Below are 17,042 nucleotides of genomic sequence, written 5' to 3'. Positions count from 1 at the left end.
TGGGTTACAGAAAATCTTAAAGGCAACCTTTTTTGTTGAGCAAAGTTCACAAAGGTTGAGGTGTTACGAGGCAAGGTCTTGTGGAGCAGATAAAGACTCGTTGTGTCAATCCTTTACACATATGCACAAACAACGAAAAAATTAACTCAAATGGCACAATTAAATCCTACCACTACACCCTTCGATGCATCCCATTCCCACTGGTATTGTGATTGGAATGTTCTTCAAAGACAACATGTCTTTCCAAAGAAATCCAAAAGTTTCAGATCTTCCCAAGCAGAAGAAGAACTACCCAATGTTCAAAACATGTATTCTGACTACAGTTCAACCAATGAGTGTGATGTCAATGCTGCCATGATTTATCATATCCAAGAACGTTTATTGTTTTATTTACGTGTTGTTGATCAAGAAGACGATTCATCCTTTCGTTCGGAAATTGTTTCATCACAACCCACTTTGAAATTTTTCAAAAACGAAACACAACTCAACGTTGTTCAATATCAGCTTGTTGTTGATAGCACCAACGATGACACGATCAACGATTCATTTATCATCAAATCATTGAACACAAACCGTGAATTACATGTGAACAAGAGTATTATCACTCAACATTGCAAAGTTTTTGAAAGCATGCTCAAAAGTGGTATGATTGAATCAAGAACGAATGTGACCACTGTTGAATGTGCATCATTCCATGATTTTGAAATGATGATTCAGTTTATTCATCTTGGTTCTTTGGGTGTTCCAGATTGTGAATTCGTTTCAGTAGACAAGACACCCAATGTCATTCGATTGAAAGATTTAATTGGTTTACTTCGAATTGCGGACGAGTATCAAGTGGAAAGTTTAACAAGAGCCATCTCAAAAGTTCTCAACCAATATTGTGCATTGCCAGTGGCTTTTTCTGCTGTGGATTTGAGTGAAGATTGCAAAACACTCATCTTTCCTTCTGCCTCCACTGTCATTGCCACGAATATCGATTGTGTCATTTCACTTCCCATTTATCATCAAGAATCTTTAACGACAAAAGAAATGGATAAAAAGTACAATGAAATTACCACCAAGAGTGAATTGGGTCAATTGGCCAAACTGAAATGTCCCTTCGTGAAAGAGACTGACTATTTTTGTCACCTATTCATTCTCTCTCCATGTAACATCTTTTTCAAGACGATTGGGAAAATGCCGTTTGATTTGTTCAAATCCATTGTGATTGCTTGGAAATTGCATATTGAAGAGTTGAAAACAAACGATGACACTTCAATTTTACAAACAGTATTCTTATGGATGATACAAGATTGTGAAGCAAGATATGTGGACGCTTGTTCTTTAATTCGAGATTACATTAATTTATGTAATTGTACGGACCATCTGTATCATATTGTTTATGAGGGATTTATTAACTTTGGAGATTCCAATCAATTTAAAGAATGTAGAGATGAATTGCAAGATCTTTTAGTGAAAGTATTATTGAGATCGCATGGACGTTATCCTGAAAGCAAGTGGAAACAAGAAGATCTTGATCACTCGAAATTAATCGAGAACATGGCAAAAGGTAAAAAGAACATCAAGCTAACATGTGCTTTATTGGGTTTGGACGAGTCTGGAAAGACGACAATCATGTACAAGATGAAATTAGGAGAGGTTGTTCTGACAGTACCTACCTCTGGAATTGTAACAGAAACCATTTCTTATAGGAATGTTGATGTTGTGATGGTAAGTTTGTTGTTGTGTCTATCATGAGGTTCAAGTATTTATATATGTTTGGTTTCAATTCTGCCTCTATATATGTTTCAAATTTTATGCCTCCAATGGATGGTGTTCATTCAATTTATCATCAATATTGAAACCTCGTATAATATACTAAACAACTCGTGTTAGACTGAGGTTGGAGGAACACTCAAAGATTCTCTATTATGGAAAGACCATTGCAAACAAATAGATGCATTGATATTTGTCGTGAATAGCAATGATGGTGATCGTCTTCCATTAGCCACTGAATATTTGACTCATATCATCTCTGAATTACCTACACAGTGTCCAGTGCTCGTGTATGCTAACATGCAGGATTTACCTTCAGCCAAAAGTGTTTCATCCATTTGTGATGAAATGATGTTGTCCAAACTATGTCATTCAAGAGCGTGGTTCATTCAAGCAACTTGTACCATCAGTGGTGATGGTTTATATGAAGGAATTGAATGGCTTGCGAACAATCAAAGCCATCACGTGCACATTCCATATTTTGGATCACTCTCAAGCTCTGCTTTTGAATATTCTGTTTCTGGTAATGCATTAGTGGAAAAGTTGGAAATTCCACAGTTCAATTAAATTTGAGCTCCATCAATTCGTGTGCTTGTTTCATGAACATGAAAAATTGATCGACTCCCATAGATGAGGTTTGGTTCGCAGTTCTTAATTGTCAAACCCCAAAATTAATATTTCATTTGACTTGAAAAGGGTAAAAATTGTAGTTGGGTTGGCGCATACTAATGACACTATCTATCTCTGCCACAGCATCCAAGAATGCTTTCACGCAAATCACAATTAAAAAATAAACCTTTCTCGAGCCCTCAATCTCCAACCCGAAATGTTCTAACGCCGTGCGACCCATTGTGTAAATCCAATGTAAATGAGATAGTATCTCGCGAACCTGGACTTTTTTACTCGGTAAAGATCAGTTGAACTGGTCTTCTTTTGAATTTTGTATTTGGCATCATTCCGAATCATGATGGATTAACTACAATTTATAAAAGAATCGGCCGTCAACGATTTTAAAAAACATTGATAATAACCACCATGCCACATAGCACATCAGCAGAGGATCGTCTTTCTGTGAGAATGTCAGGATATAAAATCTCTGACGAAACGCCAGCATCACCAAATTCACCCACGTTCGACATACCCAACGTGATGAATGGTAGTATTGTACAGAATCAAAATTCCATTATTGGGTCAGAGGGCAGCTTGAGCAATACAACAGGTTCAGACACGTCGATTGCTTCTCAAACCATTACACTCACAAGTACAACCATCACTTCGTTGCAGGACAAGTCTCCAAAAAAAGGATGGAAGGCAATAGGGATACATGCTTTTTTGAACGTTTATTTGATATGGACTCAACTTTTTGTGACAACTCTTCGTGACTACCAGTGGGGAGAATATGGAAATTACATTTTCACAGTGTTGAATTTTCCAACAACGTTCCTCACTCACTTGATTCCTTATTGGGCAGCTGTTGGTGTAGCAGTAGTAGTTGTTGTAATGATCTTTACCTATCTGGCATGCATTGTTTTGGCTTTTAGAAATACCTTCAAACCAACAAAATATTTCAAAAGGCTGAAGAAATTTGTCAACCATTATAGCTTGCTGTTACGAACATTTTCATTGTTCTTTACCTACGTGCTTGTTGGATTTTTTGATTGTAACATTTCGAAAACAGTAGATGTCAGCGTCATTTCAGGAGGATCTCTAGTAACCACATCTATGCAAGCCCTTAATCGATTTCCCACTGTTGCATGCGCCGAGGCCAGTAATATGGCCATGATGATCACAAGCTCAGTTTCTATCCTAGTATTATTGGTACTAGTTCCTGTCAGCGAGCTCATTATTACCAACTCTAATCCACATAGCAAAACGTCACTACTGATAGAGAATTCTGTTGTACCATGTTTGATGAATATTTGCAGTTTGCTGCAATTACTTGTTGCGTTTGTTGTGCCTCAACAATATTCCTATGGTTCTGCAGCATTTCATGTTGTATTAAGTTTGCTCATGGTATTTGTCATGCTCTATTGCATTCCGTTCTTGAGAAGATTTGAAAATGCGTTATACTTTGGATTTGTGTGTGCACGAGCTGCAGCAAGTGTTGGATCCCTCATTTCAGCCTCTGTAAACGCACCTGTAATTTCCGACGACATGGGTGCGGGATTTGCAGGAATGACCATTGGTTTAATGGTCATTGCATTTATTTCTGGAGCAGTAGTGATGGAGCTCTACACAAGAATTCAACTCCACAGAATGAGAGACTTTTTTTTGCAAGCAGCCGCCGCTTATCCTCAAACTGAAACGGAAAAGAACTTTATTTATGTCATTGAAAAATTGGCCGTATCAATGTATGTGGACTTGGAAGAAAGTGGTAAATTATCGCTGTTGAGACTATTCTTAAAATTATGTCTCAAAAATGGAAAGATACGCAGAGTAGCCACAACATCAGATGCTTCAGAAGAATATTTTGATTCTGACATTGCATTGGCCTTTATTAAGGGAGTAGCTCAGCAAAAATCGTTCAGTGACATGGAAGTTCTAACTCATGCAGCTAAAATAGTTCAATTCAAGCTTCATGGAGACAGCAACAGCTCTGTCTTTGCTCAAACATTGTTGCAGAGAGCCATGAAACAGCATCCAAATATGGTTCAAAAATTTTTCATTCAGGAACGAATGAGAGAAGTGGAAGTCATGTCTCAATCCTCTAATAACTTGTTTGATGTGGCCACACAAATTGAAAAACTTTCAAAGAATCAAAACATGCTACTAAGCTTGCATAGAGATTTTTGGAAAGAGCTTGCTGGTGAGCAATTGAACTATGCTTCAATCGAAAAAATTAATCGAAAAATCTTTACGCTGACCAGTGAATGCAAAACGATTTTAACATCCTTGTTTTTCAATTACTCTAATAACAAGACAGTTCTCCGTCTATACGCAAATTTTGCAGAAACTTTTGAATTCAATAAGGAGCTAGCTCAATCATTGTTCTCCGAAGCCAATACTATTGAGGAAGAAGAGATGAGAAAACGAAGACGTAAAATGTCAGTAAATACATCACATTATCAACAAAGAAAAGGAAACAAGATAACTCCTTCTGAAGGCGGTGGCAAATATGAGGTGAGCAGCAATTTTGAAGAGGATCAAGATCTCCACTCAGCAACCGAAGAAGACTCCCAATCTTTGCAGAGCGCATTTGACAGTCCTCAAGCGAAAAAAGAAAGTTTATTCAGGCAAGCAATTGCAGTACCAAAATCACATAGAGCGTCCACTCTTTTTTCCGTTTTGTACTTTGCATTAGCCTTTGCTATCATTATTGCATCCATTGGACTTAGTATTTATTACTCTAGAAGCGTGAAAGTGAACGTACCCAATCTTCAAGAAGTTTGCCTACCAGGTAAGTATTGACCTTGGAGTACAATATTGTAATTTTGGCCCCAGGAAACATACCTAATTCTGTACTGAGAAATATTCGAGCTGCACAAAACTGGATCAATGTTTTTTATTTGTTTGAGTATCCATGGCCAGCCATGAATGAAGGATTTCCTACAGTGACCAAACAGTTTTATATTGTGGATCATAAGAGCAGGCTTGCAAGTGATGTGATCGTGTTGAAAAAACTACTACAAGTGGGCCAAAAGAATGTATTTGATTCAGACATTTATTCAGACTATTCTTCAAATATTTATACGATGCAAATACCCAACGAAGATAGTACACAAACGAGCGTGTATACCGGAACAAGCTCTATCAGAAACACCTCAATAGTTGAAATTACCAATATGATGATCAAGTATACTGAAGCACTCATGTCTCAATATCCAGACACTTTGCTTTTGACTATTGAACACGGTAACATGTCAAGTCAAACAAGAAATCAAATGTTGAATCAAGTTGCCAACCATATTTATTTCAATCCCACTCAGAACTACAACTATATGTTTTTATGGCTTAATAGGAACGGATTTACAAGGTGAGTTTTTTGCTAAACAAACTGTCTTGCTCAGCTATCTGTCACAAAATAGTGCTTTTGAAACATTTTGTCAAAGATACCTCGATAGATCAGTATCCATCATTTCAAATTCCGTCTTTCAATTTGCGCTGTTTGTCTCTATTTCTCTTGGAATATTTCTAGTCATAAGCGCCATGTATTTTGTTTATATTGTTCAAGAGTTACGAATTATGGGACAGTTGGTGAAACTATTCGAATATTCTCTTCCAAAAGATGTGGTTGGAAAAATATTCCATCATTTAAGCAAGAGAACCGAGTATGAAGCTGCTACAAATGTCAACACATTTGCCTTGAACAAGTACAAGCCCAATATAACTTTGGTAGCCTCATTGCTACTGATTACCATTTCTGTTTGCTGTTGTGGAGTTATGGTTTTCATTGAAAGTTATTGGAATGCACAGATATCGTCAAGAGTCATGTCCAACGTTCGACTCACCATTCAAGCAGGTATGTTATTAACATATAATGTGACAACTTGTTTTGAACGGCAATTTTAAACATTTAGCTTCAACACTGCAAAGGTTAGCATTTGAAGTTGGTGAAATCAACACGTACTATGCAGTCAGTGAAATTTCTAAACCAAATTCAGTCCTGGCCTACCAATTCAATAGAACAGTCACGTACGGAGACATGCGATTGTGGCCTAATAGAAAGAACTTGGATATCCTTTTTGAAAGAGTGTTGAATCGAACACTTTCAGTGAGTACTTCCATTACACAATTGGTCTACGGAGATGGAACCTCACAACCAGTTCTTGGTATCTATCCAACAGTAGATAAGCTCATAACCATTGGTATGGATAATTGTACCGATTACATGATCAAAAACAACATTTCTTACACGTATGCAAGCAATTTATTGTATTGCAAAGGTTTAGAATCAGTACTTACTGACTTTTTATCAGCATGTCCACAAGTATCTACTGACTCTAGAAAACAATATATTGAACAACAAAAGGCTCTTGTCAATGGAACCTTATTGGATCAAGTTCCAATGGCTATGAAACACAATAATTTGATGAGAATGTCACTACCATTAATCACCAAATTTGTGACATTTATTTCTGAATTTGTGAAAGCTTCATCTGATCCATCTTCCACTGTTGTCATTGTTGCTTCCATATTTGGAATTGTGGTTGCTTCTCTGTGTGTAATAGTCTTTAGTATATTTTCTTCCATCTATTGGAATCAATTACATTGCTTGAGAATGATGATTAATTACGTTCCAGTTGAAGTAATGATGAAGAATGAAAGCTTGAGAAACTTTATCATGTACCACTCAGTGGACAAAAAGACCAAAAAGAAGAGCTCACGAAAACAAAGGGCCCATGTCGAAGATGCCTTCAATGACATGAAAATTATTTTCAACTCTAGTGTTGAAGGTACCATGATGTGTAAACAAAATGGAGAGGTTGAAGTTTTCAACAATGCTGGATTGAGAATGTTTGGTCTGAAATTGATTGATATTTTAGGAAGACCAATGTACGAATTATTTGATCCTGCATGTAGAGATTCTGTGAAGAAAAAGGTGGAACGACTCTTTGCCACCCACAAACATGAAAGTTCACATAACTTGAAAGAGATTGAAGAAGATGAAGTTTTCACAAATCAACTTGTAGAAACTATTGAGCTTGATTGCATTAGGAAAAATCAAACCAAATTTCCAGCTAAAATTAATATCTATGTCGTGAAGTTGGATAGCAAAGATGCTTGCTCAATTGTTGCCACCTTCAAAGACATTACTTCAGAAAAGAAGCAAACTGCATTATTGAACGAGGAAAAACAAAAATCTGACAATTTACTCAAAAATATCCTTCCCACAACAGTGGCCAATCGTTTAAAGGGAGGAGATTCATTTATTGCTGAAAAGTTTGATGATATTACTTGCTTCTTTAGTGACATGGTTGGGTTTACCAAAATTAGTAGCAATCTTCAAGCATCAGATTTAGTGTTAATGCTGAATGCTATTGTGAATGGATTTGATGCATTGACAGAAAAATATGACTTGGAAAAGATCAAAACTATTGGAGATGCTTACTTTTGTGTTGGTGGATTGCATAATTCCTTATCTGATCATCCAGAGAGAGTTCTAAAATTTGCCATTGAAACATTTGGTGTCATTCACCATTATAATTCCAATAAGCATATTGATATTCCAGACAATATCAACATTCGAGTTGGAATTAATACCGGACCAGTTGTTGCCGGTGTGATTGGTAGCAAAAAGGTATGTTGTGTGTTCAATGACATATTTAATATTCCTATAATACCTTAATAGTTTGCCTATGACTTGTGGGGTGACACCATCAACGTCGCTTCTCGAATGGTGAGTATTCTCTAGTGATGTTATTCATTTTCAATGACACATAATTTTTCAACCAGGAATCTACAAGTTTGAACGGACGTATTCAAGTCTCCAGATCGACCTATGCGCGTGTATTCGATTTGGGATATGAATTCGAGGAGAGAGAAGTGGACGTGAAAGGAAAGGGCACAGTCAAAACCTATCTTTTGAACGCAAAACATCACGATCATGTAGTATTTGTACAACAGCAACAACCTCAAGAAAATGCACTGAGTCAGCTTCGAAATACATCGAACACAACAGATGATGAGAACAATGCTCAACAACTCCCTCAAGAAACGAATGACGAAAGTCAATAAGATTTCAATTATAATGTTCGCCTGTTAAAATGTCAATTATCACACAAAAAATGTCGCAACAGCGTTGTGCCAAGCTCGCTTGCATTGTTTTTTTGCTTCTCGTGATCGCTCAAGTGTCCTATGCTGAGCTTTTCGACACACTCACCGATCTTTCTCCAAAACCACCCACCACTCTCACTATTCAACCAGAGAGTAATGGCTGGTGGATTCAGTTAAAAGTTACACCACCCAGAGTAACCAAAAGAATTAGAGTGACATTTAGTTCTGGTGGACAAACTGAAACAGTGTTTGCTACATCTCCTTCGTGGGACTCGACACAGTCCTATTTCACTGCCAAGACAACCAAAGAAATTCCAACCAATTCACAAGTGAAATTTACAGTTATTAAACAAAATGGTAAAGCAGTTCGTGTGAGCATGCAATGGCGAAAGGGAAATCGCGCCTCCTTGAGGTCTTCCTCCAGCAACAGTAATAATGACAAAGGAGGCTCGAAAGGCTCTTCTGATGCATCAGGTCGTAAAATTGCCTATGCCACATGGTATGACGAAAAGGCAGCTGGAACTCCTGTTTGTGGATTCAAAACCAATTATTGTGGAGCTCCATCCGATGCCTTTAAGGGACTTGGAGAACGAGTAGGTCCTTGTTGGGGAGCAAGCGCTTCCAAGACATGCCAAAATTGTGCCAAAGGTTATTGCTATGGACCCAGTTGTCAGGCTCCTCAATGTAAGAAAGGAGGATGCGGAATCAAAATTAAATTATGGTGTGCTGATACTGCTCCAGGAGCTTGTAAGACGTCCGAGCCAATTATTATGACAGTGAATAACGTGTGTCCAAAGAGCCATCCATGTAATACTTGTAAGGGAAAGCATAATCCATGTGCCCGAAGCAATCATTTGGATTTATGCCAAAATACATTCTTTGCATTGGCAAATCATCAACCAAGAAGAAAGGGGCTGAGAATTGCTTATCAAGTTCTTGGCAAGTAATGTTGATGGTGATATTGATGATAAATGTAACATTTTTGCAACAACATCTCTTGTGTTCATGAACTTGCCCTCAAATTTACAGTTTTTCTTATTTACAAAAAAAAGCGCAAATTTCCTTTGCTGATACAGAAATTGAGATTGTATTCTTCGGGGAAGTATAATTAGACATCACAATGAAGAAAATATCAGAGAAGGAGAAGGCGATCATAGAAGAATTATTCCGAAAATACGATCTTGATAATGACGACAAGATGGATTTGAGTGAGCTAGATAACCTTTTGTCAGATATGGGTTTCAAGTTCTCAAAAGACGAAACAGAAGCAATTCACTTGTTTTTAGATAAAGATGGCAGCAATTCTTTATGCTTCAAAGAGTTCTATGAATGCTGGGAAGCACTTGCAAGCAAGAAAGGAATTTTGAGACCTGAAAAACTGGCGCTGCTTGTCAGCGCAGCTAAAATGTTTAAATCTTTCGACCAGGACAAGGATGCTTGCCTTTCATCTGACGAGTTCAGACAATTTTACAATATTTTAAACACCAAGTACAACAATCTGGATTCGTTTGAAGATACACTCAAATCATTAGACAAAGATGGAAATCAAGCTGTGCATTTTCATGAATTTGTAATGGTGCTGAACTGGTTCACTGGATGAGTCACAATCGAAGCAACAATTTTTGTAAATAGATCCAAAATGGCAAGAATATTAAATGCCTAACAACGCCAATCAGAACTGTCAAAACAGTACAATTGAGTTCTTGCATTTATTTGTTCCATTATTTGCAATACATATTAGATCCATTCGTAGAGTGCTCATTGAATTTTCTTTCCTTCCTTTTCCATCGATTTGCCAACACTCTCCATTTGCTTACCAATAGAGGATTCTAACTTTTTGGCTTCTCCTTTGATCTTTTTCTTATTGTTGTACCAATAATATCCAACAGCGGCGGCGGCTGCACCGCCCAACAACATCATCTTTTGATTTTGATTCATTTTATCTAATCTTCAAGGGTGAACAGAGTAATGTAATAGCTTGTGACAATTGTTTTTGTGTTTAAGCGTTTCTGCGATGAACGTCTGCTACATGATTCTTTTATAAAGGGATGGACGATTTGGAAAATTTCCAAAAACAAATTTGGTGACAGACCATCTGAAGGCAATTCCATTCTTTGGAATGATAATAACAACTAAACTCCACGGACCAGAGAAGTAGTCCATTACAACAGTAGTCATTTATACACGTAGTACCTTAGATTAAATCATGAGAGTTTATAGTTGAAATAATTATCAAACATGAAGGTTGTTTCATGTTTTAAATGTGCGTGTATACAGCAGCATTTGTTTACAATTGAAAGATATCCTCGTTTGGATCTGATCCTGAAGTATTAAACAGAGATTGAGGTAATTCAGCTCCATCAAAATTAACGACCGCATGGTGTGGACCTCTCTCATTCGTCACAGCATTAGAATTATTCGTCAGGAAATTGCCTGTACCTCCACCCACAGCGCCCATTGTCACTCCTCCATGATTATTATTGAAATTCAAATGATTTTGTTGAATATTATTCAAATTTTGGAAAAGTGGATGAGTACTATTATTCATTGTGCTTAAATTGTTCATACTGCTTGACATGTTGTTATTGTTGCAACTGGTATTTGTGTGAACGTGATTACCAGAGAGACCATGATTCATGACTGTTAAATTATTTCCCATCAATGAACCCGTAGTAGTAGTAGGAGTACTATTAAAGTTAAACGTGGAAGCATTGGGAGCAGAAGATGAAGCGACTCTTCCGAAAGATTGAACGTTCAATGAATGATTTTTCTGTTGAATTTGAGGAGATGAATACAGAGTCTCATTGGCAGCTCCTTCATTGTTGCCTCGAACTCTTTTGTGACCCTTATCTTTTCGCTTGTCTTGAATCGAAGAATTAAATTGAGCATAAATTTCATTAAGATTGGTGGGTGTCATGGAATGGTCACCATTCGATTGATTATCTCTCATTTTAAGACAGGCATCTTTCATGGAATTAAATAAATTAATGGCAGCATCTAATTTCTGAATAGTCGCATCGAGATTGTCACCAGAAGTGTCCATTGAGGATTGAAGTCCACCAAAACTTCCCACCGTAGGATTATTATCCGCTGAATTTTGTAAAAAGTAGGAAGAACTTGAGGTGGAACTTGCACTTCCGGCTAATCCACCGGGAGATGTGAAGGAAGAATGTCGTGAATGAGTACCAGGTGTTCCTGCACTATTTGGAATTGAAATGGATAAATTACGTAATACTTCTACAATGTCCAATGAAGTAATGCTTGGTTGTGACAAGTGACTGGTGGTGTTTGGAGTTGAGCCAAGTGAAGAATAATCGGATTGGTCAGAAAATGCATTGGCGAGACCATTGGTCATCATGCTCGAGTCCATACTTCCACTCGATTGATGATAATGTGGATGATGATAATTATTGTTGTGTTGAAGTGGTGAAATATTTCCAGCCATATTTTGATAATTTCCATTAGCAACCAAATAAGGACCATTGTTTTGTGAGTTTGCAAAAGAAGCAGAACTTCCACTATTACTTAGATAAGACGAGGATCCATAACTATTTGCTGAACTTGACATGTTTGGAATGGAGGCAGGATCCAAATTAGAATTTTGAAAATGTTGTTGAGAATTTGATTGTGACGCTGAATTGAAAACGATATTTGGTTGTTGTTGTTGCGGCTGTTGTTGAGACTGCACTGTGCTTACTGAGGATTGTTGTTGAGGCACATTGAATAGTGTGTTGTTCTTTTGTAAAGTCGTGGTTGGAGTGTTCGATTCTGCAGAATGTTCTGCCTCTCTCTTCATTCGACCTCCATTGCCATGAAAGAGTGCAAATCCTGCAAAACTCGATTTTTTCTTTTTCGTGTTGAGTGAGGAGGAGTTAGAGGTTGCAGGTGAATTAGAGGTTGTCGCACCATTGTTATTATTCGTTGCCGAATTCGTCGATTGTGCTGTTCCATCATTCACCACTGATTCAGTACCATTAGATCCTTTCACATTCGCTGATGAAGAGGTTCTGTGAACTTCCTCACGACTTTTGGTTCTCACCCAAAAACCTTCGGAATGAACCAAACAAATTTCTTGATCCTTGTCTTTGAGGTAAATTCGAAGTTGAGCAACTCGTTTACCTCCCATTCCACTTGCACTTGGAGCATCCTTATTATTCACAGATTCTCGATTGATTCTCTTTTCAAAATATAAGAGTGGAGACATGTTGGCATTGGGTGTGATAGAATTGGAGTGATTTTGTGAATTGTTTGTACTTAGTGAACGAACAAGTTTCATTTGGAGTGGAATACCTCCTTTGAAACGTTGTTTTCCGAATAAACTCTCTCGACTGTCTTCATCATGATTATTACTTGTGACGAGAACAAAGTCAGCAAATAATTGAACATCAGCAGATGAATTGTTTGAAGAACCAATATATCTACCCACTAATTTCAATAATTGAGGATCCTGACTACAAAATACCAACCAATCATTCACCAAACAGTTGTGACTTGTTTTTTTAGGAGCAATTCGATCATTGGGTAACCACGACGATTCATTCTCCATTTCAATGAAATGATATAAATTGTCAGTTTGTACACTCGGACGCAAATATGGAAAATCACGTAATGTTTGGTCACTCAGACAAAACAATTTGGTGTGAATGAGTGGATTTCCCTTCATGACTTTTAAATCCTCAGCTGTGAAATTGTGATCAATGAGTGTTTGAGAAAGTGAGTTTGAATCTACCATCATGTTCTCAGAGTTGAATAATGATCCATTTCCTCCAATAGAACCTCCCGAAGAATTATTGGAATTGACAAGAGTAATGGGAATGGCAGTACTTGGAGCACAGGACCACCTAATGCATGGTGTGTATTTTGGAGTAGTACTACTCGTAATGGTGGTATTCACGTGACCATTGTTGTTGTTATTAGTGTTGTTGTTATTAGTGTTGTTGTTATTAGTATTCGTATGATTATTAGTATTCATTTGACCGTTATTCGTAGTGGTGGTGGTGGTGGTTGATGACATGGTTTGGTTTCCAACAACACCAGATAATGAACTTGCTCCCCCCATCGCCATGGTATTGATCCCAACAACATTCATGGTCGAAGAAGTAACACTTGTTGTTGGTCCGTACATGATGGTTGGTGGTTGTGTTGAAGAGTTCAACATGTTGGGAGGAGGTTGTGCTTGCGTTCCTACTCCACACGACACAACGTTATGGATCGAGTGATAATTCATGGGTAATGAAGAAGGCATCATGAGTGTTGGAGGAGGAGGAGGAGGTGGAGGTGGCTGTTGTTGAAAAGCAATGCTGGTGTTGTTGTTGTTGTTATTGTATCCACTCGTGTTGTTATTATTAAACGAGTGATTATTCATCATCATGGCATTGTTGTTCATCATATTTTGAGCATTACCATGACTCGAAAATTGGAATTGATTGAAATGATTCATAGTTTGTTGTTGTGATGAATGGAATTGTGGATTGGTAGAGTTTTGGAATTGTTGAAGGAATTGTTGTTGTTGAGAGGGATGAACGTTGGAAGAATTAAAAGAGAGAAATTGGGAGTTGTTGTTGTTATTGTGATTGACCATATTATTGGTTGTTGTGAAATTGTCAGACGACGACGACGATGATGACACAGGAAAGTCCTGTGGTACTGGTACTACTGCTGCTGTTGTCGTGGAATGTTGGTTATTGTGTTGTTGTTGTTGATGATTGTTATGCGTAAAACTAAACAGTTTCTTGACAGGCATTGTTCTCAAGATTGTCAAAAGATTCCAATAATAACTTCTAGAAAAGAGAGAGAGATAGGATGGAGAGATAGTGTCTAAATCACACGTACAAGGTTCTTGTGTTGTTGTTATTATTGACGGAAAACAACTCTAAAGAGTCAAATAGAGATGATGAGAATGCTTTGTAGTACTATGGTTGTCGGAATGAAGCAACAAACCGACACGCTGCAATGCGTTTTTAAAAAAGGAGAGATAATTTGACTGTTGTATGAGGTGTGGTGAAGAAATTATGTTGGCAAGAGAGCGTTTTTCTTTTTAATCAGATTGAAAGATGACGTTTAAAGCAGATACGGTGAGTTTATCCCTAATAGAAAATGTTTGACAGTACACACTATGAGATGAATCTTATGGAATTTGTTTGTCCAACTTGTCAATAGGTGTTTGAGGTGCACTATTCAACACTGCTATTTAATTTCTTTGTTTTCTCACGGTGATCGATACTCTTTAGCGAAGAACGAGAGAACACAAGACACTTGAGAGAAGTTGTTCAACAAAGGGATCTTTTTCTCTTTTGAAAATACTTGACATTTTGAACAAGCTTCTTACGGAGAATAAAGAAGAAGGCAAAGCAACCAACCCATTGATTTCCTCAACAACCCAAAAGTTTGGATTGAAACCTCGAACCTAGAAGGCAAGTGAGGTAGATCAGTGTATCCCTTGAATGTTTGAACGATTGTTGGGTTGCTTGTTATGTTAATTGGGTTAAAAATTTCATGATCAATAATAAAAAGATGGATGGTAGTTCAAGTGATGGGGTTATCTGAATTTCCATGTTATTCAACTTTGAATTTAAACTTATTAAAAACTAGTGCAAGTTGCAAAAACCACGTCACTTTTTGTTCTTTTTTAATTTAAAAGTGAATTATGATTTCCTTGAAATTAAAAAATATTCACCATCTCAGGGTTTGCAAAAATGAGTTCATCATCATCAACGGAACAACTCCCACTCACCTTGTTGATTACCTTCTTTACCGAGGCCAACAAGAAGCTTCAAGATGAGAAGGAATCATCATTAAAAGAAGAATGGAGCGAAGAACAAGAAAAAACTATTGAAGGACTCCTCAATGGTATTGTCGAAAAGGCAAAACAACAAGCTAATTATTCCGGGGATGTTAACGAAACTTCGCTGAGAGAAGCAGGATTTGCTCAAGGAGGCGAATCTGAAGAGTTGTGTTCTCTGGTTACGAAATTCTTTGAAGTCAGACCAATGGCAAAATCCCAATCCAAGAAGGTGTCAAAGAGAGTTGAAAAGATGCAAAAAGAAAGAGAAAAGTCTAAAGAAAAGGAGAAACAACAACAACAAAAGCTTGAAGAAGCCAAGAAAATTTCGTTCCAAGAAGACACGTCACTTCCAGTGGCCAAACACATCAAAATCAAAGATGTTGGCCCACAATATGAAGGACAACGTGTGATGATTTATGGTTGGTGCCATAGAATTAGAATCCAAGGAAAAGGACTTTTATTCATCACTCTCAGAGATGGTACTGGCTTGCTTCAAACTGTGTTAAGTGGTGTTTTGTGTCAAACATATGAAGCATTGACTCTTCACTTGGAATCATCGGTCATGATCAAAGGTACATTGAAGGCTGATCCAAGAGCTCCAATGGGCTTTGAATTGCAAGCTGATTTCTGGAAATTGATCGGAACATCACCAGAAAGTCTTCCTTTCAACGAAGAAGTTAAAGATCCAGTTATTTTGCTAGACCAAAGACATTTGATTTTAAGAGGAGAATATACTTCAGCTATTTTAAAGATTCGTTCAGCAGTTTTACAAAGCTTCCGTGAGCACTACTATTCACGAAGTTATACTGAAATCACTCCACCAACTCTTGTTCAAACTCAAGTTGAGGGTGGATCAACACTTTTCAAATTTGATTACTTTGGCGAGGATGCTTATTTGACGCAATCAAGTCAATTATATTTGGAAACAGTTATTCCTGCAATTGGAGACAGTTTCTGTATTGCTCAATCATATCGTGCAGAAAAGTCTGACACTCCACGTCACTTGAGTGAATTTACTCATGTTGAGGCAGAGAGACCATTCATTTCTTTTGAAGATTTATTGAATACTTTGGAGGATTTGGTTTGTGATGTCACAGAAAGAGTTTGGGCAAAGTGCAAGGATTTGGTGTTGAAGGTTAACCCTGACGCTCAAAAGCTTAAGGATTGTCTCAAGCGTCCATTCAAACGCATGACTTATGCTGATTGTATTCAATTCTGTAGAGACAATCAAGTTTACAAAGATGAAGAAACAAAAGAACTCTTTGAATTTGGTGATGACATTACTGACGCACCAGAAAGAAAGATGTTGGAAAAGATTGGTGAACCAGTTCTCATGATTAAATTCCCAGCTAACATGAAGGCTTTCTACATGAAGAGATGTGAAGACGATAACTCGCTGACTGAATCTGTTGACTTGTTGCTTCCAGGTGTTGGTGAAGTTATTGGTGGAAGTATGCGTCTCGAATCCTATGAGACTCTTATGGAGGGATACAAGAAGGAAGGAATCAGTGCTGAACCATACTACTGGTATAGTGACCAAAGAAAATATGGTACTTGTCCTCATGGTGGTTATGGTTTAGGTCTTGAAAGATATATGCTGTGGTTGTTACGAGAGGAAGACGAGGAAAAGAGAAGAGTCAAGACAGTGAGACAAACTTGCTTGTATCCACGTTACATGGGTAGATGTCGACCTTAATTTTCCTGCCTGTGTGGATTCAATAAACCAACAGCAAGGACACAAATGTCAGGAGATGGTCAATTTGCTTGGCGCCTTTTTACATACAAC

The 17,042-nt window shown here is 37.6% G+C and overlaps 6 protein-coding genes across 6 annotated transcripts; 5 read left to right on the top strand and 1 right to left on the bottom strand.

Annotated features, from left to right (window-relative positions):
• Positions 1 to 150: 150 nt before the first annotated feature.
• Positions 151 to 2,325, top strand: C9374_007058 (uncharacterized protein; the record flags this gene model as incomplete). Its single annotated transcript, XM_044696987.1, has 2 exons — positions 151 to 1,713; positions 1,879 to 2,325. 2 exons carry the CDS (start codon positions 151 to 153, stop codon positions 2,323 to 2,325), a joined length of 2,010 nt encoding a protein of 669 aa, XP_044555421.1.
• A 468-nt stretch (positions 2,326 to 2,793) lies between these two features.
• C9374_007057 (uncharacterized protein) lies at positions 2,794 to 8,433 on the top strand (the record flags this gene model as incomplete). Its single annotated transcript, XM_044696986.1, has 6 exons — positions 2,794 to 5,155; positions 5,200 to 5,731; positions 5,784 to 6,217; positions 6,276 to 7,996; positions 8,048 to 8,095; positions 8,152 to 8,433. 6 exons carry the CDS (start codon positions 2,794 to 2,796, stop codon positions 8,431 to 8,433), a joined length of 5,379 nt encoding a protein of 1,792 aa, XP_044555420.1.
• A 50-nt stretch (positions 8,434 to 8,483) lies between these two features.
• On the top strand, positions 8,484 to 9,419 carry C9374_007056 (uncharacterized protein; the record flags this gene model as incomplete). Its single annotated transcript, XM_044696985.1, has 1 exon — positions 8,484 to 9,419. One exon carries the CDS (start codon positions 8,484 to 8,486, stop codon positions 9,417 to 9,419), a length of 936 nt encoding a protein of 311 aa, XP_044555419.1.
• A 173-nt stretch (positions 9,420 to 9,592) lies between these two features.
• Positions 9,593 to 10,072, top strand: C9374_007055 (uncharacterized protein; the record flags this gene model as incomplete). The annotated part of the gene is made up of 1 exon (XM_044696984.1): positions 9,593 to 10,072. One exon carries the CDS (start codon positions 9,593 to 9,595, stop codon positions 10,070 to 10,072), a length of 480 nt encoding a protein of 159 aa, XP_044555418.1.
• Positions 10,073 to 10,759: 687 nt separating this feature from the next.
• Positions 10,760 to 14,215, bottom strand: C9374_007054 (uncharacterized protein; the record flags this gene model as incomplete). The annotated part of the gene is made up of 1 exon (XM_044696983.1): positions 10,760 to 14,215. The coding sequence occupies one exon, from the start codon at positions 14,213 to 14,215 to the stop codon at positions 10,760 to 10,762; it is 3,456 nt and encodes a 1,151-aa protein (XP_044555417.1).
• Positions 14,216 to 15,167: 952 nt separating this feature from the next.
• On the top strand, positions 15,168 to 16,952 carry C9374_007053 (uncharacterized protein; the record flags this gene model as incomplete). The annotated part of the gene is made up of 1 exon (XM_044696982.1): positions 15,168 to 16,952. The coding sequence occupies one exon, from the start codon at positions 15,168 to 15,170 to the stop codon at positions 16,950 to 16,952; it is 1,785 nt and encodes a 594-aa protein (XP_044555416.1).
• Between the last annotated feature and the right edge of the window lie 90 nt (positions 16,953 to 17,042).

The sequence above is a fragment of the Naegleria lovaniensis genome (genome assembly GCF_003324165.1).
Source record: "Naegleria lovaniensis strain ATCC 30569 chromosome Unknown tig002, whole genome shotgun sequence".
Classification (NCBI taxonomy): domain Eukaryota; phylum Heterolobosea; class Eutetramitea; order Acrasida; family Naegleriidae; genus Naegleria; species Naegleria lovaniensis.
This window is presented reverse-complemented; position numbering and strand designations above follow the sequence as displayed.